Here is a 27,242-nt window from a genome sequence, read left to right on the forward strand (position 1 = left end):
AGTCCCAATTCCATGCCTCTGGTTTTGTTGTACATTTAGCATAGTGTAGACCTCAGCATTCTTTACAGGCCACTGTGACTGAAGACAAGCAATACCCTTTTTTCACCTGTTCCTATGGTTAAGGAAACTTTCCACCCAAAAAGGGCAAACGAGATAAAAACTACAACAGATACTTAAATACTTCTGACATTTTGGTGTGTTGGGTTCCTCACAAACAATAATCTTCGTGAAGAAAGCATGTGCCCCCAAGTGGGGAAAGTGCTGATCTCTGTGTAAATTAAAACCAAAACGCACTGTTCAGTTAATTGCTTCTTACTGTGCAACATGGAGCTGAAATAGCTCACGAAATAGAAAAAAAGACTTCAGCATAAGTGAATCTTCAGTGGTATGTCATGGAAAATGAAAATAGTTTCTAAACAGATTAAAACGAATGAAGAACCAGATGCCAGTGAAGGTAATATGATCAAAAAGAATTTTAATTTCCACAAGAGGGTATTCAAATATCTGGGAATATATATCAAGAGATGTAATTTCCTAATAAATTCCTGATGTTCTCTGTGTTTAGAAAGTTTAGTGTATGCATCATCCTCAGGTATACATGGACTAGTAATTTTTTTTAATTAATAATAGGAGAAACTCTTAAAAGCTTAAGCTGACTTCCCCCCCCCCCCTCACGGTATAGTAAATTATAACATGGCAATAAGTAAACCCATTTCCTCAGGATTTCTGTGGCAACTTTCATTTTGTCAGTAAGGCTGAGGAGATGGCATTATTCTAGGTGGTTTCCTCTAGACTCTGCTTAATAATCTCTTTTTCTCTAATGTTGGTGTTAGTTGCTTCCTTGCACAGATGAGCAGGATGGGCTGCAATTAAACCAAAGTGGAGGGACAGTAACAAGATTAATTTCTAATTTAGAGTATATAATGTCTTCACAACTTCACAACAAATATCTGTCCATTTTAGTGATGAAATTTCTTTTAATACCTGTTCCTTTCTTTTGGTTGTTTAATTGAATTTAGTAAGTTAGATAGCCTCATCTCATGAATAAGCACTCTGCTACTAAATATTGAATAAAGTCCCCTAATGTCAGTCTCTGTACCAGGAATTTCACAGAATAACTTTAAGGAAGAAAAAGTTGCATTTCTTTTTGCTCCATATGTGAGAATATTGTTCTGCACATTTGCACATGCTTAGGTTTTCAAGTGCTCAAAAATGTAGCGTATTCACCTCTGAATGCTTAAAACTGGTTATTTTTGTCCTGAGCTTAATGGACCAGAAGTTCTGATAGAACTTGATGTTACAGTGAAAAACATCCATGCCAGTTTAAGTTGCTCATGGAAATGAACTCTTTCATAAGGGTTTTCCTTGTGAATCCAATAGTGACAACATTCATTAGGAGCTTAGAGTCCGCAGTCGGCTCTTGTTTGTGCTTGCGTTGCTGTATCCAAGACTGCCATCTCCTGGTCACGCTCTCTGCAGCAACAGCTCACTGCAATTTGGGAAGAAAATGCAGTAGATCATGGAAACTCTTTGGAACTCTGCAGTAGTGTGCTCTTACAGGCCAGGATCCGACTGCTTAGCTCATAATTCATGTTTGTTTCCACTAGGAGAAACTACTGAGGCAGTGTTTCTTTGCCTCAGCCCTCTTTATTTACTGGGGCAGTTTCTTTGTTCTGCATTCCAAGCTTCTTTCCAGATTTTCCACTCTGCTCTGCACTGGTGCAGCCTCGCCTTGAATATTGTGTGCACTTCTGGGCACCACAATATAAGAAAGATATTAAGCTGTTAGAGAGTGTCCAAAGGAGGGCAACGAAGGGCCTTGAGGGGAAGCCATATGAGAAGCAGCTGTGTGTTCAGCCTGGAGAAGAGGAGACTGAGGGGAGACCTCATTGCAGTTACAACTTCCTTTTGAGTGGAAGAGGAGGGGCAGGCACTGATCTCTTCTCTGTGGTGACCCATGGGAATGGCCTGAAGTTGTGTCAGTGGAGATTTAGGTTGGGTATTAGAAAAGGGTTCTTCACCCAGAGGGTAGTTGGGCACTGGAACAGGTTCCCCAGGGAAGTGGTCACAGCACCAAGCCTGACAGAGTTCAAGAAGCATTTGGTTGATACTCTCAGGCACATGGTGCGATTCTTGAACATGGTCCGGTGCAGGGCTAAGGTTGGACTTGATGATTCTTGTGGGTCCCGTCCAATGCAACATATTCTGTGATTCTGTGATTTTTCTATATCCAGAATCTCTTACATTTTCTTTGGCCTACTCTACCAGCTTTTCCTTTCTTTTTTTTTTTTAATACCAGCGCAAAACCTTCTCCATTGTTTTTTGCTCCTTTCCCTGTCTGCTTATCACTAATTGCATGTCATCTCCTCCAACTCTACTCAGTGACTACCTGAATTTCATTGTCAAAATGCACCTCAGGCTACAAGAACTACCTCTTTTTCTCACTTTGATATTTGGTGGTTTTAATATTGCACCTATTAGACACATGAGTAACTGCTTTGTTAAGCATTATGCATAAAAGTTGTGTTATACCCAGCAGCTTCTCATAGATGGGTGAATGACAAGATAAAGTCCTTGAATATTATTCTAACCTCCAACATATCAATACATGAGTTGTTATCTCATGGGAAACTAGAGTGAGCAGTTCTAAGCATGTGCTTCCATCCTTTTATTCCTTTGGTAGCAGATTTAGACTTACAGTTTCATGCCCTCCTCTTTCTAGTCATTGTTTCTCTCCTGGCCACTCTGCCAGAACTGTTCTCAGTTGTTTCAGTCCAACTCGTTATGTTCCTATGGTCTAAGGTGCTATGTCCTGATGTATTAAAGCACAAAACAATAAACTTTTTAGGGAAAGGGTGCCTTTTTTTTTTTTTTCTTTTTAATTTTATGAGTGCAGGTTGGAGAAAGAAAACTAAAAGAATCTTGAACTGTCCCAATTGCAGAAAGCATACCCTCCAAAAAAGGGAGCACTAGCAGAATCACCACTCCTGCCTTGGGCCTCTAGAGCCCTGGCCAGAAATGCCACCCAGCACTAGGTGAAGAGAGAGGGTGGGGAAAGTGACAGAATAGATGTACATACTGGCTTTCCAGGTCCCTGCACCATTGCAGCATATGTAGTCATTTATATCATTAAATGACTCTCATTAAATGCTACTATTCTGACCTGGTAACACCCTGCACTTTCAGAAGCACAGAGGCAAGCAGTGAGTAGGGACAACCAGAAAAACAACTACTTGTAGCTATTTGTTTGTGTTTTCCGTTTCTTAGTTGTTTGTTGAGTTTTTCTCTTGTTTGTGGTTTTGGTTTGTTGTTTGGGTTTTTTTTAAACAATCACTGACTTTAAAACAATCACTGACTTTGTGGGACTACAGCAAATGATTCATCATAACCTTCTTGCTTCTTAATCCAGTATACAGCAGGCTCAGTGGGTGGAATGCCTGGCACTTGATGTCCAGGTCTGGATCAAGTGCTCCAACTTGATGCAGTACAGTCTGAACTTCAAGAATTTCTGTGTCTCGCCCTTATTGCCATTGTCTGCCCTTCCTTCACTTCTCCAACTTGCATATCTCCTGTTCTGAGAGGAATGACTACACTATTGGTGACTGATCCCACTCCATAACCTGGTATTTCATGCCAGCTCTACTCCACACAAGAAAGGGAAGAGGAAGAAGAAGAAACAGCAGAGACTTTACTGAAGAAGAGCCAAGGAGCCTGGGGATCTGAAAAAGGATGGAGTGATGGATAGAAATTAGGAATTTGAGATAGGGGAATGGTACTTTTTTCCCACCTCTCTTTCAGTCCCCATTTTTTATGTCTATAACATATTTATTTGATGTACTTCTCCACCTAAGTTCCATTCAAATTGAAATTTAGGTGTGGAACCATATTCTATCATTACTTCATTTGATGTCCAGAGGGTCATAAAACAGAGGAACTTATTCCACAAATTTATGCAGGCTATGAAACATGTTAGAAAGAATCTGCAGTGATTTTGTTATCTGTATAAAATGAACACCTAGGTCATTCCCAGTGTTTTTGTTGGGCCACTTAAAGTAATAAGGACCTACTAAGCCAGGAATTTTGAGCCAAAATAATTAGGTAATTCATCAGTTGTTTGTATTATGTCAATTTCTTAGAGCTGGGTGTTTGCATACAAGAAGGGTTTAGGTAGATTAGTGGTGCAGGTGCCATATGTGACTGGCATTAGTATTTAGTTACAAAGTTACATTCTCTGTGATTAAATACCAGAAATTACATTGGAATGAATAGGAAAGAACTGATTCAATGCTAAGCAAATGTTTAGTTCCTTGTTATTTCTCTTCATTATGCAAAGCATTTTAGTCTGTGAGTCGTGCTATGGTATACACCCTTATTTGCATTTCTAGCTGTAGGTGTTTCCTATAGTTGTAGGTGTTTCTGCATAGTAGAAAAGTGAGAGGGAACTACAATTGCTGAATATTGTCTGGTCTGAGATATTAGCTTTATATTTTCCAGAAGCCTCTTGACAGTTATATTCTAAAATGAATCCTCACAGTCTTTTCTGATCTGAGCTATATTTCATGCTGTCTTTCCCCAAAGAGTGCCATCTGTGGTCCTTATGCACAGTATCTGCTTTATCTGCAGTTGGTTCACCTCAATTTTCAGACTAACTCGTCCTTAACTGGTTCATAAGCTGTTTTCCACAACTGCTTGCAGAGCCTAACCTTTAATAGTGCAAAAACTCTTCATTCCTTTATAATAATTTCTTGTGAGCCTACACACAGACATATGTGAACATGAAGAACTGCAAGAACACATGAACTCACTGTATAATAATCTATTCCAAGTATAATATGTGTTGCTTGTAATTCTGACAGTGCAACACTTCTCTACAAAATTATCTCTAAAGAACATTACCAGAAATAGTATTTTTGAAGTCTTCAACAATATTTAATTTCTTTTCTCTAAGGCACTTATCCAATGAATATAATTCCTGCTTCAGACCTAAGATCAACCTGCCTTAAAATAGCTTGCACTGCTAGTCATCTCTTCAGCAAAGGCTGGAAAGCTAGAGGACTTTGTAACTGCTATTATGTTTCTTGCCTATGACCGGTATGTATCTGGCAGTTTAGCTGAATACGATTATTTTGTTTTGCCTGATCTGTATCTTAAAAGAAAAAATGAATAGGTAGAACTGGCAAGGCACTGTTCCTAATATTTACCGGACAGTTATTAGAAATAATGATATCCAGCTTGATTACTATTTTATACTCTGTCCTAATTCTCAGCATCTTTGAAATGGGCTTTCCCTTGGTTCTCAAAGAATTTTGTCCAGGACCACAGTGTTTATAAGAGCTCTTTTTTCCTTTTTCCAATTTATTCTCTATCTAGCCAACTAAGTTGTCTGGGTTCCATTTTAAGTTACATTTAAGTCTTCAGCTTTAAATGTGGGGTATCAGGTTCACAGCTATTGGTAGGCAAAATAAGCTCATAGCTGTGAACCTGGCCATGATACTACCTAATATCTTTATTAATGATCTGGATGAGTGGATTGAGTGTACCTTCAGTTAGTTTATGGATGACACTAAGCTGTGTGGGAGTGTTGGTCTGCTGAAGGGAGGAAAGTTCTGCAGAGGGATCTGGATAGGCTGGATTGATGAGCTGTGGTATGAAGGCCAGTGGTACAAAGTTCAGTAAGACCAAGTGCCGAGTCCTGCACTTGGGTCGCAATGACCCCAGGCAGTGCTACAGGCTGGGGAAAGAGTAGCTGGAAAGTGGCCCAGCGGAAAAGAGCGCGGGGGTGATGATCAACAGTGACAGTGAATCAACAGTGACAGTGACTGAACATGAGCCAGCAGTGTGTCCAAGTGGCCAAGAAGGCCAGTGGCATCTTGGCCTGTAGCAGCTATAGTGTGACCATCAGGACTAGGGAAGTGATCGTTCCCCTGTACTGAGCACTGCTGAGGATGTATCTTGAATGAGGTGTTCAGTTCTGGGCCCCTCACTACAAGAAAGACATGGAGGTGCTGGAGTGTGTCCAGAGGAGGGCAATGGAGCTGGTGAATGAAGGGTCTGGAGCACAAGTCCTGTGAGAAGTGGCTGAGGGAGCTGGGGTTGTTTAGCCTGGACAAAAGGAGGCTCAGGGGAGACCTTATCGCTCTACAACTACATGAAAGGAGGTTGTATCCAGGTGTGGGTCAGCTTCTGCCCCCAGGCAACTAGTGACTGGATGAGAGGAAATGGCATCAAGCTGTACCAGATGTGGTTTAGATTGGACATGAGGAAAAAATTTCTTCACGGAAAGCATTGTAAAGCATTGGAAGTGACCTCCCAGGGAGGTGGTGGAGTCAGCATCCCTGGAGGTGTTCAAGAAATGACTGGACGTGACACTTGGTCTAGTTGACAAGGTAGTGATTGCTCAAAGATTGGACTCAATGATCTTAGACGTTTTTTCCAACCTAAATGATTCTTTGATTCTGTGATATAATCAGGCTAGTGGAATCAGCTCAACATGATCACATACAGTAAATACTGTCCTGTATACCCTTGAGGATTCAGAGACTTGTTGATGACTGCCCCCATACTTGTCATGCATTTATGCAGTCTGCTTCCAGAAATATGAAAATCTGCATGTATCTTTCTAAGCAAGCTGAAAAAGGGAACTCCAAACAATAATATTACTCTTTACCTAACACACAGCATTATCCCATAAATGGCAGATATGGGAAAAAACCATACTTACCTTAAAACAAGAATATGGAGTAAACTGCCTGTTGTGCAGCTTGGCAGAGACACCAAAGTGAAATACTGACGAGTTACTGTCATGGTTGATACAGCATCAAAAGGAAGTGTGTTCACAGAGGAAGGCCCAAACTTTAGGATCTGGGTACTGGAATTCCCTTTTTTTCATAGAAACTGAAATGATGTGCAGTTTTCTGTCTTATAACCTTAACTGGGCAGACAGTGTTGTTCCACATCTCACTACATGGGTATTTCTACTGTGTTGGAATTATTGATATTAAAGTACTGAGATCTAGGAAAAAAAATAAACTGAATAAAATTACCAACATACAATGCACCAATATAAAAATACCAAGATACTATCTGTCAAAGATTTGATTTCATCTATATTTCATACAAAATACTCAAGTGACAGGAAAAGAAATTAAGATAAATTTAAATGTTTATAATTCTAAACTTTTTGCAGAACCCAAATAAACATATATCATCATTATCTTCTGGTTTTTTTCAGCCAGCAGACTTTATAGGAAAGCAAGCACTGAAGCAGATTAAAGAAAAAGGGCTCAAACGACGACTGGTATATCTCACCCTGGAAACAGATAATATTGATCCAGAGGGAAATGAAAGTGTGTGGCACAATGGCAAGGCAAGGAATATAGATCCTATATGTTACAAAAAATCAATATTAATTCTCCACAAACAGAATCTAACTTTGTGTTTGAAGTGTAAATGCATTATTTCTATTTTACTGGCACAGATCAATTTGAAGCTATGATAAAGACTTTCTAATCTTCATGCAGGAAGCAAAGGCTAACCAAGTATCTACAGAGAAAATGTGAAATGTTACCATGTCACAGAAACTAGGGTTGGAACAGACTAAAGGATTCTCATCCGTTTTCTTCTTTAGCAATTTCACCATTCTCCTAACAACACTTTTGCTGTTCACTTAAAAGAAATGAAACAACAGCAAAGTTCAGGCCTCCACATTTCAGCATATATTATGTGTTGAAACACTCACTGGCAGTTAAATTGTTGTAGATAATAAAGATATGCCTGTGTATACTGTGTGTTCCAGTGAAAATTTAACTAAATGCAGTAGGAATAGACTATTTTGTCAAGGAGCAAAAACTTCCCAGTTTCAGGTGATATTACTCTCAGTCGAGAATATTCTAAACTGCATGACACACTTGAAACTTGCTTAATGTCTGAAGTGTATAAACCAAAATGCGAGATGTTGTCACAACCCGGTTTAGAAGCTCCACTCTTTACCAGGTGTTAAACTTTCATTTCAGGCGTCAAGAGACTTTGCCTACACAAACTCTTGCAAAGTGTTTTGATTCTGTGGTACCTTGAGGTCATGTCTGGAGAAAAAATTACACATTTTTCTCTAAGAGATTTTAATTTGGTGAGAAAATAGGGGTTTTGGCAAAAAGGGTTTAACAGAAATAACGTGAGACTTCAAAAAAGCATTACAACAGATTACTGAAACTACCAAGCATTGCTACAGTAAGGAAACCTTTGTTATACCCAGCAAATACAAACTTAAGTGAAATACCATAACTTAAGTAAAATACAGACAAGTTGCCCACAGGAGTAAAGGAAGAGAGATTAAGAGAAGAAAGAATAAAGAGAGAGAGGAGAGAGACATATTTACCACTTTGGAGGTCACGTGTTGACAGGTCAGGAGGGCAGAGGCCAAGGGGGAGATAGAGACCCTGTGCATGTCTATTTATAGACTCTGGCTATTGTGGCCACTTCCCCCAGGCAGGACCTTTGGCTCACTGCCACTCGCTGTCTCCCCAGCCAAAGTGAGGGTGCCACAGCCAGTCAGAGGCTCCAGCGTGTGTGGTGTGGGCAGGCCACCCGGCGGCAGCCCAGCCACATGGCTTTTCCTGCCATGTGCTCTGCATGGACGTGGCCATGTTGGCTCCAGCCTGAGCCTAGGCCTTCACATCTCCCACCGCAAACAGACAACGTGGTTTATTCGACCTATCAGTCAAACAATCAGTCAATCAGGCAAATCCAGTCTCTGACAGATGTGTAGTTGTTTGGCTTGTTGGTTGGGTTTTTTTTTTCTTAGGAAAATCTCACTGCATCTTGAAAATTAAGATAATTGTTTGTGATTTCTTTCAGGTTATTGGCAATACCACATCTGGATGTTTCAGTTATGGTGCTCAGCAGAGTCTAGCTTTTGCATATGTTCCCACAGAACTCAGCAAAGTTGGACAGAAATTGGAAGTTGAACTTTTAGGTAAAAATTATCCAGCAACCATTATACAAGAGCCACTGGTGCTAACTGAACCAACAAGAATACGCCTTCAGAGAAAGGATGAAAGTCCCAAAATATAAACTCAGATGAGTATACAGCAAATCATGCAATAGGAAATAGTGCTATTAATATGGATGAAATTAAGAGAATTGAACTACTGAGATTTGCTAATTACTAAGCACAAGATCCTCATTGCCATACATCAGTGAGAAATTCAGTGGTCTTACGCTCCTACTTCCTTGTGTGGGCTGTTCACAGTAGAGACCTGAGCAGAGCTGATGAACCAGTAGCATTTGTGAGCAGAAGCACTTACTTCCCAGTAGCACTTGTGAGCAGAAAGTGGAAGGAATGAGTAGGTCATTGATTCAGCTTGCTCTGACACTGGCTGGCAGATCTGCATTAATGCATACAACAAAGGTGCTCTTGATACTGCCCAATAGCAATTTCCTCCTCCTCCTTGACACTCAACAGTTCCGCCTTTGCCTGCCCTCAGGGTAAAGTAGCTTACTCTGGCTTCTTTACTACACGAATAGCAAACTCATCATTAAAATCGTATCGCTGGTTCTCAGGATGCTTCATAAGGAATTGAAATACATTTCATTAACCATTAAAAATAATAAAGGCGTTATTAAAGGCAAACTGAACTGTTGACATTTTTTTTCATTGTGTCAACCTGGCAGAAATTCTTATGGAAGATCAAAATCTAGTTCTTCTCAATGAAGTAGTTATTGGAAGCCCATTCTTCATTTTTCTGCATGAATCATCTGGCAGATTACATGTAATATTCTACAACACACATGATGTTATTGTTCAATTTCTGAATGAAACTTAAAGAACTGTATCAATGGATTTACTGTATGAAATCTGAAGTGCTAGACAGACACTGAAGATTGTCAGTTCTTCCTTTTACTGTTAATTATAGATTGAACAGCAGTAAGAGCCTTATATTATTACACAGAAATATTAAAAATGAAAAAATATAATTAAACTGACAGCAAAGGAGCTTTATTGAGTGTTAAATATTCAATAACCCGAGTAAGCAGGATTGGTGTATGGTGAGAACACACTAACTTAATAAAACATTCTTCTGAGTTCAATAATGTGCTCAACAATTCTTTTGAATAACAGTGTTAAAATTTCTAACTTACAGAAAGAAAGTAATGCTCTCCTTTAGGCTATAGATAAATTTTCAAAGTACGTACAAATAACATCCAAAATGTACCTTCTTCAAAGGAGTTGGTGCCTGTGAACCTTCAGCAAAGAAGCAAATGTATAAATAGCATATACCAGGAGAAACATGATTTTTGTAATGAACAGTTACTCTTGATAATTTAGCTGACATTACATTGTGCTATTCTGAATATCTTTTAAAAAGCAGGTCAAAATAAAATCTTTGCCAGGTTTGCATATAGTACTATCTTCAGCTACCATTCAGAAATTATTCTATGTTATACTTTCATAAGTGACTGAGTTCTATCTTGCTGAACCAATTAGAGATGTTACTTTTTCTAAAGGCAACATTATTTGTGATGAGGCACTTAGCCACTGTCACTCTGTGAGCATTTAAGGAATTTAAAATACAACACAATGCTCTATGGTTTTATTTAGAATATGGAGGAGAAGAGCAATTCTTAAGAACATAGTTTTGAATTTCAGTATTTCCCAAGATTATGCAAATTCACTAGGCACCACAATCTGGAGTGCACAGTAACAGTCCCTCTGAAACAGACTTTCCTAATGAGCTTTGCTAAGCCAAAATTTTTCCAGTGATGCCCACATATCCTAGTCTGAAAAGTTAGAATCAGGTTTGTAACTTCTTTTCTGACTTGGAAGAAGTGCTATTCATGAACACATCAACTGGATCACTCTGACTGTGCAGAAAGGACAGGCTTTCTGCAGCCTGAGCAAAATAGCAGATAGAATTCCTATAGTCAGGTGAACTCAGAAACTGTACCCTCCATGAGCATTTCTAGCTGTAACCTCCCAACCCCTAATTTCTCCATGTAGCTGATGCAGACCTGTCTCATTGTACACTGTAGTATTATACAGGTCCAGACACTGATTTCTTTGTGTGTTTCTCACTGACAGCTGTTGTCACCCAAGTCTCACCAAGATCAAGACTTGGCCAATTAGTGGAAGCCATATGAGGAGTGGCTGAGATCACTTGGTCTGTTCAGCCTGGAGAAGAGGAGACTGAGGGGAGACTTCATTGCAGGATACAACTTCCTTGTGAGGGGAAGAGGAAAGGCAGACACCACAGTTCTCTGTGGGGACCAGTGACAGGACCTGAGGGAACAGCATGAAGCTGTGTCAGGGGCGGCTAAGGTTAGATATAGGAAAAGGTTCTTCATACAGAGGGTGTTTGGGCAGTGGAACAGCCTCCCCAAGGAAATGGTCACAGGCCTAAACTTGTTAAGAGTTCAAGGAGCTTTTGAACAATGCTCTCAGGCACATGATGTGAGTCTTGGGGTTGTCCTCTGCAGGGCCAGGAGTTGGACACAATCCTTGTGGGTCCCTTCCAACTCAGCATATTCTATTATTCTAATTTTCATTTAATTTCAGGATTTAGATAAACAGACAACGTGTCATGATGTTTCTGGGACAAGGCAATGTAAAGTTTCTTTCATGCAGCCAAGTTAGAAGACTAAAACAATTTCGTGTTCATCACTGACTGCGTAAGAGAAATGGAGTATCTGAGAGCTTGTGGCATTCTGTTACTTCTTAAGAATGGCTGTGCTTTCTGTCTAACAATGCATTCAGGAGCAGAGATGCCAGAAGTAGTTTTAAGCAATGATGGCTGAGTATTAGAAGCACTATAGCTGTGATAGCGGTATGTCTAAAAGGGCTTCCTAGTTGACCTAGCTTCTTTTTTACTCCTCTGACACCCAAGTCAGCTTACTGAGCATTCATCAGGATAGCTCAACATTGCAGCTTCTTGCACAGTGCAGATAAATGAAACAGTATTAAGACAAAGTTTTACAAATCAGGGCCACAGAGAGATTCATATATACAGCTCAATCTTTCAAGGTTATTTAAAAACAAAAAAGATAAACCGGAAGAAATGAGATGGGGGAAGCGTTCAGTAGCTTTTGTAGTTTCCTGTCACTTCTTTTCATTACAAGTTGAGATATGGTGTTGCTTAAACTTGTGGTGCCAAAGTACAGCAAGAGTAAGTGAATAGGAGCAAGAGTGTTTTAAGTAGTACATCTATGTTCTAAGAGGGCTTTTAACCAACTAAACAGAAATACCAAGGTAGAAAGATTGACAGGGACTTCTCTGGAGTCTTCCGCAACCCCATTAGCTAACAGAGGAGACAACTGCAATGAGGTGAAAAAATGACAGTTGGTCATCTACGAAATTTTCTGAAATACTCAGATCCAGGATATGTCAAAAGGCTGTTTTCTCAGACATATTTTTTGTCATTTTCCTTTATTATTCCATGTCCAGAGAGTATTTGCATGTCAGAGTAGATGTTACTATTACCATTTGAATTTTTGCTCCAACTTTCCATGGAAAAACTGTCATGTTTGTGCTTTGTATGGAATGATAAGTCCACATGGATACCGTAATCTTACGTGTCACTTTAATGGCTTCATTAATCGCTGACCCAAAACAGCATCCAAATTATTCAACTCCAAATTCAGAAGACTGAAACACAAGAGACTGAACATAGACCATTTACAGGATTTATTCATTTGATTCAAGAGAATACTGTCTGGTGTAAATAGTATTTTCTGATTGGTATTCCAATTCCCTCAACAAGTAATAAAATATAAAATAAAACACAAATACTTAGAAAATATGACAGGCAGCAACATACAGACTGTGAATGTGTGGTATCTGCAGTATATGTTTCAGATAGTTCAATTTAATGTTTTAACTGTCAGCTCAGGCAACCAGATTATCCGGTTCTGGTAGAGTAGGATAATCAGCACATAACTCTTGACACAAGGGAATATGTGTTCAGCTGCTCTTGAATACCATGGTAACTTTGGAAACATGACAGGTGCATAGCTATTATTAATTTTATTGCAAAATTTGTATCCACCATTTCTGATTTCACCAGCACTATGCAGATTTTCAAAGTAATTTTTTGGAATGAACTAAAATGGTTTCCATGAGAATGTGCTTTGAATGGAACTTTACCTGTAATAAGGACATGGAAGAAGTTAGAAAAATAAACAGTGAGACATCTGAGACTGGTCATGAGATCTGAGCGAGGAAAAAGATAAATCAGAACTTTGCTGCTTTTGAACAGCATGAAACACATCTCAATAAAGAAAATTCAACTAATAGTTACATACCAGCTTGTCAACAATCCTGGAATTTACTTCAGGAAAAATTGACTTTAGGACAGTACTGTTGTTTCCTGTTCCAGTACTGGCTGTGGACTATAGCATATTCTCATTGTAGAAAAAAAATCTAGCATCACTCATAATTGCTGGTTTTTTCAAACCAGCAGGCAAATCAGTGGCATTTAAAAAACCCCAGCCTGATAGCTTCATAGGCCTATCCACTAGACTTCATTCATAGAAGCATGAACTAACTTTCTACAGAGAAATCAAAAAGAAAGTAGTCAATAAAAAAAAAAAAGTAGTCAGGAGTCTAGCATACTCAATATTTGGCTTTCTTACCAAGAAAACCAGTTTTTAATGTGGACTGTTCTGTGATCTGTTACCAAATGGCTGTATAAATTTGGCAATACACATATGTAACATTCTAGCTAAATGTGAAACATATGGTTATTTGATCTTCAGCTAGACACTGAAATTTATGTGTATTCCATGGATGAACAAAATTGATCAAAGTTGATAGCTATTTCTGTCCTTTCACAGTCTTAGATTTTACATCAAAATTATAATGAAGGTAGTGGTTGTTTGCATTATTGCTTTAGGCAATTACATGGTTTGCAGAAATAGACAGCCCTGTTGACATAGCTGCTATTTCTGCTTCTGAGTTGCTTCACTTCCTTCCTACACTGTAACTGTCACTAGCACCATCTTACAGCCAGACCTAGATCAAGGCTCCTCATCTGTATGGGCAAAATGAAAAGAAAAAAGCACTGTGATTTTTATGGTTTTGCAGAGGGGTCGAGGGGGAGGAGGGAGGGATGACACACACGGGTCTCTGTTTGTGAGTGTGTGTGAAAGAGAGCAGCTGATACTGAGTTTTTCCAATAGGAATAATTTCCATCTTGCTCAGCTCAGCTGCATCTTCAGTGACGGTGGCAACTCACTTTTCCCACGCTGTAGCACACATTGGCAAGCAGCAAGGCCATGTCTGTGTTGTAGCTGTCTCACTTTGCACAGATAAACTCTGCAGGCAGTATATATTAGATCTGGATGAACTGTCATGAAGGCAGAAATAAAAGCCCAGTTACTTGTACCTGAAAGCACTGTGTCCTCTTCTCATAATGTTGTACTGACTTCCTTGAAATCATAGATTACTTGAAGTACAAGCTTGAACATAGTTACGTGGTTCCCCTGGGGGAAGGCTCCGTGGTTTAAAACAGGTGTTTAATGTAAGAGTTGAAGCAAGTCACAATTAGAACGGTCCGCCAGCATCAGCGAGTCGGATACTCTGCCAACACCAGCAACAGCTTTACAATTTCCTTTCTTAACTCACTCCAGAACTCACCGGCCCAAACCCGCACCGTTTTCCCCGCAGCACGTGCTGCCCCCCCCACCCCGGCTCGTCCGGGCCCTGCCCCGCCCCGGCACCGCCCCCTCCCCGCCCTGTTCGCTCGGCGGGCGGAGCCCTGGCGCCAGGGCGGGCCCTGCGGCCCAGTTCCTGCTGCCGGGGATGGCGAGGCAGGCGGTAACGGCGATGGTTCTTAGCCGGCTCCTCTGCCTGCCCCTCTGCCTCTTGCCCCTCTGCCTGCCGCGCCCGGCGGCGGCCCGGCCGCCCGCCCCGCACCTGGTGCTGGTGCTGGCCGACGACCTGGGCTGGGGCGACGTGGGCTGGCACGGCTCTGCCATCCGCACGCCGCGGCTGGACGCGCTGGGCGCGGACGGCGTGCGGCTGGAGCGCTACTACACCCAGCCGCTCTGCACCCCGTCCCGCAGCCAGCTGCTCTCCGGCCGCTACCAGGTAGGGCGAGCACTCGGGGCTGAGCTGTTTCCCCCGCGGGAGAAACACCGGGGCTCCCTCCGTTGCCCCTGGGGCTCCCTCCGCTGACCACACTTCCCGCGCTTCGCGCGCTGTCGGCAGGTGGATGGTGGGTGCTGCTCCCCTGCTTGCTTCTGGCAGTGCTCCGTGTAGTTTGTGCTTCATGTGTCCCGTGTGCCGGTACGCTGGGAAGAAGCTGTTTTCCACTACTCTGTGGAAACCAGCTGCTTTTATATGCAGTCTTAACTTACCTTTGGCTTGCGAGCTCAGGAGTAAACCAACATGGATTTAGTGCAAGTTGTTCTGCCCCAGAAAAGCCGAGGTGCTCTCTTGTTCTGCTTCAGAAAGACGAGGTGCTCTCTCTGCTTAGGTTGGATTAATAGGCATGGCAGCCAGTAGTGGAAGATATCCCTTCCCTAGTCATCTGACTCATAAGGTACTTCTCCACTGGACAGGCACCCGGTCGAGGTGTAGACAGAAGTGGATCAACACCACTTGTTCAGTTTTTCCAGCATCTTTTCCAATGCAGGTTTAAATGCATCCCAAGCTGTATACATTCTCCTCCATACAGTACCATAGATGTAGATGTTTCTGCACTCCTTCATGGAGTGCACACAGAATGATCCTTAGGCTGGCTGTCCAGCTACTTCATAGTCACAGTCATGAGTTTTCCCACTTTTTTTTCCAGTTGCACAGGTATAAGGATTGGGCTTTTTAACACTGATATAACTCTCCCCCTTCCTGCCCTTGTTGCAATTTTGCCAAAAACAGGAGTAGAAGGAAAGAAGCATGGCCATACAGCATAGACAGAAGGAAGAAACTCTTAAAGGGTTAAGTGTGCTTCAGAAACTTACCCTCTCAAAAAGTTCTGCAAATCCATGTTAACAGTAGTGATTTTCCAAAGAAACTCCGCTAAATTAATGAAAATAAACACTATCCTGTATGATTGGATTCTATCTCTTGTTGCAGAAAGGTTGATCTAGGTGATACGCTTTCCTTGCAACATTTGTCCTATTCCTAGAAACTCCAAGAATCAATAACAATGAATAGGAAGAAGTAATTTACATTATCTTTATCAACTCTTTAAGTTGTTCTGTTAAATAACCTAAAACACTTCTTCATTGTGACTATATTTAAAATACAGTTCATAGTCTGAACATGCTTACCTAGAAATGGGCCATTGCTACATCTCATTTTAAAAGTGGGTCTGGAAATGGCTGTAGTTCAGTCTGGATTTAAATTCATGCTATACATCCATCTTGATAATTTAATGATCTTTGTGTTGATCTTGTTACAAATAAGATCATAAGTATTAGAAATATAATTATAATAAATATTAGAAAATGGCTGTATTCCATTTTAAAAAGAAAAACATTCGGTGCAGGAAATAATTATGCAGAAAATAGGTGGGATTTTTTTTCTTTGTTTTACCCATTGATATGATTAACAATTACCTAGAGATTTGAGAAACTAATTTAAATCTGCTCCTATTGGGAGCTGGAATTTTGATAGTCACCCTGCAATCTGTAAGAAAAAAGAGCAATGGTGTTGGTCTAAGAAAGCTGTAGATTTTTTTAATTATTGCTTTCTTCTTCTTGTTCTTGTTTTCCAGAGAGTGGGAGAAATTAAAGTGCTTTGTTAGTGTGTGTGTTTCTCTAATATTTTCTGTACTACAACATTTCAAAATATGTTTGAATATAATTTTATATATAAAATTTATACTATAATTTTTGAAACGTCCTGTTTCAAGGAAAATGAGTAACTAGTAAGCCCTTTATAAGGGCCCACTTGCCTAAAATCAGGGCTTATTTTAAAAGTCACTTCTGAGTGTTGCTAACGTGATGCTCTAGAAGTTAATCATGGAGCTTGCTACACTGGTGTGCTTAGAGGAGTTATAAAATCTGATGTTTTGTGCTCTTGGAGGTCTTGGAGTTTTGTGCTTTGACACACACAGATTAATAGAAATATTTAGTAAATAAGATATTTATACTTGTATACATATGTTTGCTGGCCTAGGTTTAGGGTAGTGCCTTTTTTTTGTTGTGGAGGAGACAGGGGATTTGACAAAAGTCAGCTTATAGTACACAGTTACTGAAGAGTTTTCTTACATCAAGCACAATATACTAATTGAAGTATTGTTGTCAGCTATGGTTTTGTATAGAGGTACAAAATTCACCATTTATTAAGATTGGAAGCTTAAGTGGAATTATTAAAGGTCAGATTTAGGCAGTATCTAAACTTTGTGTCATCCCTATATTCAAATACTTTTTTATAGTACTCACACTCATTTGAAGTATGCAAATAAGTATAAAAATGTGTATATATAATATCCTTTTAGAAGAGTAATGGAAAAATAGTTCTCTTACCTTTTATCATACTTTCCTGATACACAATTTCCTGTTCTCTGATACAGCCAAAAGCTTGACAGCTTCAACTGTCTTGTGCCTTTTTGACCATTTCCATTTCATTTAAAATCTCTAACTCCATATTGAGATGTCCTTAGACTTCAAACACACCATAATTGTAATTGTTACCTGTTGGATTTTTAGCTAAAAACATTAGAAGCTTTGGGTTTGTTTGGTTTTGTGTTGGTTCGTTTTTTTGGTTTTGGTGTTTGTTTTATTTTTTAAATTGCACTTGATTTATACCTGGGAAGATGATGTTAACCCTCGCAGTACTATTTTCTTGTCTTCCTCCATGCCACCTTGCCCTCCACCTGCAGCTTCCTCATCTTTCTCAGTGCTACGTCAGTAAAAAGAGGATCCCCTAAAACTAAGGTTAACCTCTGATGTAGCTGTATGTCCTTTTGGGCTTGGTTATAAATTGACCCATGGGAACACATGGCTGCATTGTAAGTGATCTCTCGTGCTTCTTTTATCTGCTAGATCCACACAGGTTTACAACACCAGATAATTTGGCCATGCCAGCCCAGCTGTCTGCCACTGGATGAGAAACTCCTCCCAGAGCTACTTCAAGAGGCGGGATATGTTACTCATATGGTGGGGAAGTGGCATTTAGGGATGTACAGAAAAGAGTGCCTTCCAACCCGCAGAGGATTTGATACTTATTTTGGTAATGGTTTGATTTAATATGTGCAATAAATACAGTGTTAAAAAGGGTGAAAAACTGCCCCATTCTTTTAAGAACAGCAGATTTACTGTTAGTTTATAAGTACATCAATACCTGGGTGTTCATGTTTCTGAACTGCTTAAAATAATGCCTTTATAAATATGCCTAAGCTTAACAACTTACTGAAGAAAATACTGTACTTATTGTATGGCTCTGAATAAGGTATTCCGCTCTTACGATCTTCCCCCACCCTCCCGCTTTCCTATTTTATTCCAAATTCTCTACCTCTTCCCCACAGCAGCGCAGGAGAGCAGGGAATGGGGATTACCGTCAGTTTGTGTAGCACTGGTTTTGCAGATCTGGTGACAGGATGGTGTGAAAACGTCTATAAAGCAGCATCCGAGAGCTTGCTACTTACGAAGTCAAACTCTCAGACTAATCGAAAAATAGATTGCCCATGTGTGAGTGCAGTACTTACAGAGCAACTTGTAGCTACCCATTGCTTATTCTTCCTCTTAAAATGTTTGACTCCTCTCCCAGTGTCGATTGGAGGTTTATTAGTTTTGCACAAGTGTCACAGATGTTAAGTGACTTGGACTGTCTGCTCTGCGTTTTGTTCTGCACAGTACTGAGTGCAAAATAGTCCATGTCCACTTGGTTGTTTTTAAGACACTTTAATTGAGTCATGAATTTCAAAATCATTCACTTCAATGTAGAAACCTGTGTCTCTCTTTTCTAACCTTAGGCTTAAATGAAGAGCAAAACTGTGCTACGTGCCCTCTATAGACAATGTTGATCCAAATGTTAGGTAGGAAAAACTATTCCCTTAGATGGTTCATCAGTTTTGACTCTTCAGGGAGTTTGGGGCCATGGTTTCACAACTGAATTAAGCTAATATACATGGACCAGAATACAAGGGCTCATTGCTTAAACATATATGCTTCCTCCCATCCCTTCACAGAAGCTTGGGATCTTTTTGATGGCATAGATGTAGGTGGGCTGCCATTCCTCATGAAATCTCACCCTGGGACTGAGCAAGCACTTAATGCAGGAGCCTGAACACAGGCTGGCACTGGGTTGGTCGTTGGGTGCCCAATGTGACATTATTTTTCAAGGAATGTAACAGTTCAATATCCTACAATGTTAATGAAATTCTGGTAGGCATTTATTAGCAGCATTTGATTCCATGGCACGCTTGATGGAATGTGTCCTCCACTGGGCCTTCAAAATGGAAAAAATGCAACTTGTTCCTCTGAGTACATTGATGTAAGCAGTCTGCACACAAAGTCAGTCTTCATGCTTTGAAAGAAAACATATTTTTCTCCTAAAAATATATTAGACATTTATATTGTATTTAAGGCAACTTCATTCTTTCTGTACATGTGTTTTGTGCAAATAACTGTCTGAAGCTGCTGAATAAAAATTCAAGTAAGCAGTACTAATTTCTGAGATTCAAAGAATTTTAAAAAGTTTTGTTTCTGATAACTGAAACACAAAGGGTTATGTTATCCTGCTCCACAGGATAGCCCTAGGTAGGAGCAAATCTATACCTATAGAATTTTTGCTTGGTTTCTTTTGGGTATCTCTAAATGATAGTGTCCTTTCTTCACCACCTGGTGTCAGCAATAGATCGGAAATGACTTAACAGCTGACATAAAAGATGTTTTGTACTTGAGTGTTTTTGAATAAATAAATTAAAAAAATTCCAAACTTTCTTTTAGAGATGGAAGTCTTACATGAAAATACAAACATAGAAAATTGTACCAGCAAAAATCAGACTAGTGCACAGACTAGATCACTGCCTTTGCTATCAGTGCATTAGTTTATTGCTAATATTTTGGTATCAAATTATAATTATGAAATCATGGAACTGCTTTCAGAATGTTTAATTTCTTTTGAAATTACTACTTGCATTAGCGATGAGCAGTCGATGAGGTATTAAATGTTGGGCTACTTAGACCTGTCAGAGGTGTCTCTGTAGGTGGTTCAGTGTTGAATTCATTCTTCAACTCAAAACCACTAATGTTTTGACATTTATGTTTGGCTTTTTTCTCTCCCTGATGTATCTGTTTATGTGACACGATGTTGTCCTGCTCATTTCACATCTTTTCCTGTTCTAGGCTATCTTTTGGGCAGTGAGGATTATTACACTCATGACCGTTGCGTTCTCATCAAAACAAAGAATGTAACGCGCTGTGCTCTGGACTTTCGAGATGGAGAAGAAGTTGCAACTGGATTTAAAAATGTGTACTCCACAAATTTATTTACAGAAAGAGCAATAGATCTTATAGCAAATCACAAAACTGAGAAGGTACAGTCAGCAGCTGTTACTCTGATAACTTCAATGTTAAAGAATGTTTTAAAAAATGTGAATGAAATATTAACAGAGAGAGACCCGCATTTGAACTGTAATTTGGGGCTATTCACTAAGGTGCATAGAGCTAAATGTGAGAAGTAGTGCTGCTAAAACTTGTCAGCTTTGGTTGTCACTGGCCTGCTACTGATCTCCATTTCTTTTATTACAATACAATTAATAAGATTTTAGAAATGGTTTAGAAGTAGTTTACGCTTCTAAGAAGAGAATGGAAAGTTTAATGTGAGAAGTTTAGTAGAAATAAGTTGTTCACAAATGTATTATGAAGAAAAGATACTCCTGATGTTTTTCCACAGCTTTGGAGAAGTAATTTTTCAAAGTTTTGTTAGTTTATGTGCAGGGATTAGAAGATGTAGAAGAAACCAAAACACATTGCCTGCACTGTTGATGAATCAGGTCTGCTTTTGCTGCAGTAACTTTGGCATGTAGTACTTTATGTTCAACTAATTTCCTTTCTGTCCCTTCCACCCCAGCCCCTCTTTCTCTACCTTGCCTTTCAGTCTGTCCATGAACCTCTTGAGGTCCCTGACGAATACATGAAACCATATTCTTTCATAAAAGATTTAAAGAGGCGCCATTATGCAGGGATGGTGACTCTTATGGATGAAGCTGTAGGAAATCTTACTGATGCTCTGAAAACAAATGGTCTTTGGGACAACACAGTTCTTGTTTTCTCTACTGGTAAGTTCCTTTAAATATTCTTTCAGTAATAACTTTGCTACAGTGTCTAACAGACTGACTAGAGAGACATCTGGCCCCTCTCTCCTTCCTCCATATATTTTTAGGTACTGAAGTGCAATGAAAGTGAAGCAGGACTTTAAATGAAGCAGCAGTTTCTCTCCCTGCTCTTAGAGCTTTCTCAAACATTACAAAACTAGCTCGAAAGTAGTGTCTGTGCAAATGGGGGATGCTCCTGTTGAAGTAAAAACACCATTGTAAAATCTGAGGAGTGCAGTGAAGTTAAAAGCATCTTACTTGTCACTGCAGTTACTGAGGATCTGTCAGAATTGAATCCTTACTGAGAGTCATCTACAAATTCATTTGTCCTGGGTTATAGGAAGTTACCTGACCAGTCTGTGATTTGCCATGTGTTGTATGAAGCACAAACAGCAGGCAGTTTGAAGCCAGAACTCCTTCTTTCCCTTACTTTAATGTGACATGTAATTTTTGTCTTGCTTGAAATGTTTCATTGGTGTTTTACTTCCGTGAAGCAAAGGTCTGTTAGTAAAAAAGTTGACTGTATGATAATACAGTCTAGTCTGCCAAATTACCGTCTAAGCTTCTGTAGGTGCAGGCACAGGATCTGCTTTCTAGATTATTAGAGTAATGCAAATAATACATTGCAAAGCACTCTCCTTTGTTTCCAAATTAAGAATGAAACAGAATCTTTTTGAAATACAGCTGCTTGGCTAGGTTTCAGGAACATATTTATTCTTGTTTGGTTGGGAGTAGGAAGTAGCCTTTCAATGCTTACAGTTGCTCTTTTGTCCAGGCTTTACATAGTAGGGCTGTCAAAATGGCAAATTAGTTTTCTGTGAACACTTAAAAAAAAACAACAACAAAAGCAACACAACAACGACAAAAAACCCCCAAAGCAAACCCCAAGGTCTGATGAAAATGCACTGATGTGTTTTGAGTTTAGCAGCTATAGCACTTGGACTCCTGGAATTTCATTTTGAATTCAAACCTGTTTGCCTTATGATGTTACATTTGTGTCCAGGTTTTGGCTCTAGCAGGGTTTGATAACTCTTCTGTGCCTGTTTCTGTTTGCAATGTTTTTATATTAAGAACTGAAAGTAAGCAAAGACATATGGAAAATGATAGCAGTATTTATTCCATATGGAAAAAATCCAGTCTTTGCTGGTGGGGTCTTGGTAGAGTTATTTCCGTAATGTTTGTTCAGTACATTGTGAAATAAAACTAAATAAATTCTGAGCTAGAATTACAGGATACGAGTGAATTAAAAAGACAAATTTATTTTTTTCATTTATGAAACTTCTTTTTTTCCAAACAGTGACAGTATACCCTGCTTTTTAACAGTGATTATTTTGCAATCAATTACGGGTACATTTCAACAAGAGTCAAACGGTTAGGAGAATCAAGTGTCTGCACTATCTAATGAGACTTATTTTGAGTTAATTGACATTTCAAACTACCAGGAGTTAAATTTAATGGCTAAAATGCACATAAATTGGTCCTAGATCAAGGAAACCAGGGGCCAGTGATTTGGTTTTTTTCAGTGTTCTCTCTTCACTTCAAACAATTTTCTTTCCAGGCATCAAACATTGCATGCATTAAAGACCCAGTTTCAAAAACCAGATGTTGAAACTAGCTTCATTAAGCATTTTTAAAAAATGGCCAAAAAAGGGGGAAAAAGTGTGAAATTATTCAGTTTTTCTATATTTTATTTAGTGCTTTTTCAGGTGGTGTGTTTCGGAATAGACGTTCAAACATGCTTGAAAAGAAACATGAGAGGATCTAGGTTGAGTATCTCATGCAGAGCTGTGCATGAGCAAAGGCCCTACTTTTACATGAGTATGTTTTACTAGGTTCATTACTATTTCCTTTTTAGTTGTGGCCAAAATTGACATTTCTATGTTTGCATCTCTCCCTGCTTCAAAAGTCCCATCCTCAAAATAATTTACAGGTGATCATTTCCTATTGTGTGTTACAGCAAGTAGCATTGCAACAAATAGTCTTCTGATTGATTACTTCCCTGTGAAGTGTTGACCCCAAATTAGGACTCTCTTTTTAGTGGGTATTTATAATCTTTGAACTCATGATAGAATTTTTTTTTATTATACTCTTCTGTGTTTCTTCCCATTTGTTATGGCTCAAGCAGGATTGCCTTGAAAACACGCTAGTTAACAAATGGAAATACTGCACATTTTGAAAGAGGCTTCTAAACTGTGTAGAAGAACTTCAATTCCTCTTTAAAGTGGCTTGATGGAGACACCAGGATAAAAATAAAGTTACCTGGTCATTAGCAAAGTCTGACTGCATTGCTATATCCTGTAAATCAACATCACTGGTGTCTTTTGGAGCAGATAGACAAGCTATTTCTACAAGTAAATAAGAAAAAGGTGAGCTAGTTCATTTGTATATCAAATAGTAGCTTTAAAAGTCTTGACTGGTGTGAGATAAAATAGAATTTCTTTTTATGGAGCACTTTTTATACTGCAGATGCAAGTAAGTCTATGCTAATGAGGTCATTGGTGACAATGAATTCATTGCTTGTTTAAGCAAAACAGATGAAAAAGGGTGCAGCAGTGTTGGGTACCCATGAATGGCCTTTCATCCACTTGAAATCAAAGAGCATGAGACACAGGGTGTATTTTTCTTTTTAGCAGTCGCAAGAGAGTGTAACTACCAATGTCCTTGAAGAGGGCCTTGACTTAAAATAAAGGTCATGAAAAGCATTAAATGGCACAAATTTACCTCAGAACTGTTATGCTGGCTTAGAGTCCAAATTTTGCTTCAAATGTAGAATCGCAGAATATGCTGAGTTGAAAGGGACCCACAAGAATCATCAAGTCCAACTCTTAGCCCTGCATAGGACACCCCAGGAGTTACACCACGTGCCTAAGAGTATTGTCCAAATGTCTTGAACTGTCAGGCTTGGTGCTGTGACCACTTCCCTGGGGAGCCTGTTCCAGTGCCCAACCATCCTCTGGGTGAAGAACCTTCTTCTAATAGAAGTGGGGATTTGCTGTGAATATGATGTGTTTATAGTTTCTGCAAGGTATTACAAATAATTTTGGTATAAACTTGCCACCAATAAAGCAAAGGAATCTGTTTTTAATTCAGTTCTGAATTAAAGCTAGTATCCTTTGCTTTATTTAACTTTCAGCTTTTTAATATACTAAAACATTTTGGAGCAAAACTCCTTACCTCTCTTTCTTCCGTGGTGTCTCTCAGTTTTTAAATGTGAGTTGGCACTGTAGTGCCTGGTAGTTGCTGTAAGAGGGCTTTGAAAAGAAGAACACGTGGAACATTGCAAAGAGGAAACTGCATAAATCCTTTCCATAATGAAGCATGTGACATCGATGACTGTTTTCACTCGAAAAGAGAGTCTTTTTATCATTTTAGAATTATGATTAATAAGAGCACAGATTGTTTTGGACATACTGATATTTATACAGTTTCTTTCTCTCACACCTCTAGGGTTTTTTTCCCCCCGAATTTCATATGGCCCTTTTCTTTTTTCCCCTGCATTCCAGCGAACATATTGCGGCTTTTGTCTTAGGAAATACTGGGATTTTTTTTTTTCTTATTTCCAGTGCCTACTTTGAGACTATGAATCTCACTATCACTGATTCTCTCAGGGCATTTTGGTATCTTCTTGATGCCTTTGTTCCCGTATGAACTCCTGTTCCTTCACTTTTGCTGCTAAGGGACTTCAGAGAGACTTCTAATTGCAGATTGTCCAAGCCAACTGAAGGACAGACTGGTTAGGGCAGTTATTCTGTCTGTGGTGTTGGAGTTGCTAATTTTGAAGACTGTGTTATCAGATTTTTTTATTACAGAACTGAAGACCTGTTTGAATTGGTCTTTTGGGAGTTTCTGAGAGGTTTGGTGTGTTCTAATGAGGAAGATGCCTGGACATCTATTGCCTGAGCATCTGCTGCTTCCTAAGAGGAAATAAGCAAAGATGCCTTAGCTGCAAGCACCTTCAATCACACTAGTGTTTTAAGTCCATATATTCTCAAATATTATTTTTCTATTTCTTATTTATTTGAGCTTGTTATTATAGAGACAAAAGTTCCAGCTGATTACTGTACTTGCATTGATTAGAGTTGTCACTTACCAATGGTAAGAGTGAAAAGTGCATGTGGTTTGGTGTTTTTTACTCCAGTTCTGGCTTTTATTGTTTTTTTAGGTTTTTTCCACATTAAAGTATGGGTGTTAAGAATATATTTTTTAGAAATAAAAAAAATCTCTGCCGTATGATGCAGATAATAGTAATGAGTGTATTTTTAATAACATATCATCAAAGGTGGAAATATGGAAATGGATTTCAAATTAATACTGATAGATGTTAATAGTCAATATATTGATTTCTCACGCCCCATTTTAAAATCCACTGAAAACCCAAAACGTTTTTGTATGAAGTGTTTATTTATCTTCCATTTCTTCTAATATTAACCCCTCCCCATCCACCTAGACTTTTTCCATGCAAAACCTAACACTCCAAAGCCAAGTTCTTGAACAAGGACTGACTTTGTGCCAGAGACACTCACTTCTTTTTTTCTCTTATGTTCAAAAATTCCATCCTAAGTGGAATCTGGAATTTTTCTTCTGGCTTTTAGCAAGTGTCAGTGCTTAAAGTGAAGTTCACTTGTAAATGATACTCAGAAGTGAATTTTTCCCAGAATTTTGCAAGCTGGCCAGTTTTCTGTAAAACTTTGACTTAAGCATGCTAATAGCTATCCTAGCAATTTTTTTCTCAGACTGAGATGAATGCTGAAAACAGCTAATTTTATATATTAACAATGTTTAATAATTTCTGACAGCTCTCCAGAGGTTATCTTAAACTATGATTACTGTTAAACTACACTAGTTTGTTCTCAATAATAGTGTTTAAGAAGCCATTATTCTTTTTGTCAGAATATTTGACACCCAGTCAGTGGTCAGGTTTAGTGCCTGTCCCTGTAACTGGGACAAGTCAAAGTTCTCTTGCTTGACTTGCTTACTGCAGACATATGAACAGTTTGTCAGGTTATTCCTGTTGCTTTTAGGTTAAAATTTCCTTATGTGTTGTTTCTCTGGTGTTTAGTGCATGCTAGTGTAGACCTTGACACAGTGGGGTCTGTAACTACTGAGACTTGTTCAATTACCGTTCACAATGAAAGCAGTCGCCTGGAACTGTCTGTGCTAGGATTGCTCCTGTCATGAAAGCTGTCCTAGGAAGCAAAAAAAAAAAAAAAAAATTCAGTAGGAGGAAAAAGCACGTTGTTTGTGTTGCTTTTGTAGGCCAACTATTGGAAGCTTATGTACATCAAATGCATTTTTTTCCATGAGCTCGATTTCCCTAACTGGAAAAGTTAGGAGAATAAAGAGACAGTTCTGGTGAGTTACAAAACACCATAGAGGTTGATTTACGTGAGCACAACTAGGTGAAAGTGACTCTGTTAATGCACAGTAAAGTTACTCAGCAAATGGTGCTCTGATGCAGGAGGGGTATTATGTTCCCTTGATGGAAAATAAAAGCCCTATGGTTGTATTTAAAGCACAACTATAATTACATTAGCAGAATTTTATAGTAGAAGGTGTAGTTTTCTATTGTCCCTCTAATTGAAAGGCTTTCAACAGTTCTTCCATCACACATATACAAAAAAATCTGTATTAATACTGAAAATACAGTAATGCGTCAGCACTCTGAAGACAGAGAGGCTTTTCTGCTGCTTACATTGAACATTCACCGTTATTCCTTCTGCTAAGAGTATACATCATCATACTGAAGTACACAACAGATGTTTTCTCATCGACTGATCTTAACCAAATGATTTTGGTTTTGTTCACTGGAAGTACGTGTTTCGTATTAGCCATCAGAGGCAGTGTGCTTCCTCTTCTATCACACTTGCAACATGACTGAAAAACACACCTACACATGGATCTTTCGGATGGAATATGGGGAAACAGGGAAGAGCTTGAGATCAAATTAAGGGCAAAGTTGTTCTTTAATTCATGCAGCGAGTCTCT

The 27,242-nt window shown here is 39.2% G+C and overlaps 2 protein-coding genes across 4 annotated transcripts in view; both read left to right on the forward strand.

Moving 5' to 3' along the window:
* DMGDH (dimethylglycine dehydrogenase) overlaps nucleotides 1–9,628 on the forward strand; it is a 42,401-nt gene extending 32,773 nt beyond the window's left edge. For both annotated transcript variants that reach the window (XM_039384398.1, XM_027709938.2), the window contains exons 15-16: nucleotides 7,232–7,366; nucleotides 8,854–9,628. In XM_039384398.1, the coding sequence (XP_039240332.1) occupies nucleotides 7,232–7,366; nucleotides 8,854–9,069 (351 nt within the window). In that variant the 3' untranslated portion in view covers nucleotides 9,070–9,628. The remainder of the gene's footprint in view (nucleotides 1–7,231; nucleotides 7,367–8,853) is intronic.
* Nucleotides 9,629–14,773: 5,145 nt separating this feature from the next.
* The window catches only part of ARSB (arylsulfatase B), a 77,751-nt gene continuing 65,282 nt past the window's right edge, over nucleotides 14,774–27,242 (forward strand). For both annotated transcript variants that reach the window (XR_005564699.1, XM_027709983.2), the window contains exons 1-4: nucleotides 14,774–15,079; nucleotides 17,983–18,169; nucleotides 20,287–20,477; nucleotides 21,014–21,221. Coding sequence is in view for 1 of the 2 variants with exons in the window: in XM_027709983.2 (XP_027565784.1) it covers nucleotides 14,792–15,079; nucleotides 17,983–18,169; nucleotides 20,287–20,477; nucleotides 21,014–21,221 (874 nt within the window). In the remaining variant the exon portion in view is untranslated. The remainder of the gene's footprint in view (nucleotides 15,080–17,982; nucleotides 18,170–20,286; nucleotides 20,478–21,013; nucleotides 21,222–27,242) is intronic.

The sequence above is a fragment of the Pipra filicauda genome, unplaced genomic scaffold, assembly GCF_003945595.2.
Source record: "Pipra filicauda isolate LSUMZ 115617 unplaced genomic scaffold, ASM394559v2 scaffold34_size3990699_pilon, whole genome shotgun sequence".
NCBI lineage: Eukaryota > Metazoa > Chordata > Aves > Passeriformes > Pipridae > Pipra > Pipra filicauda.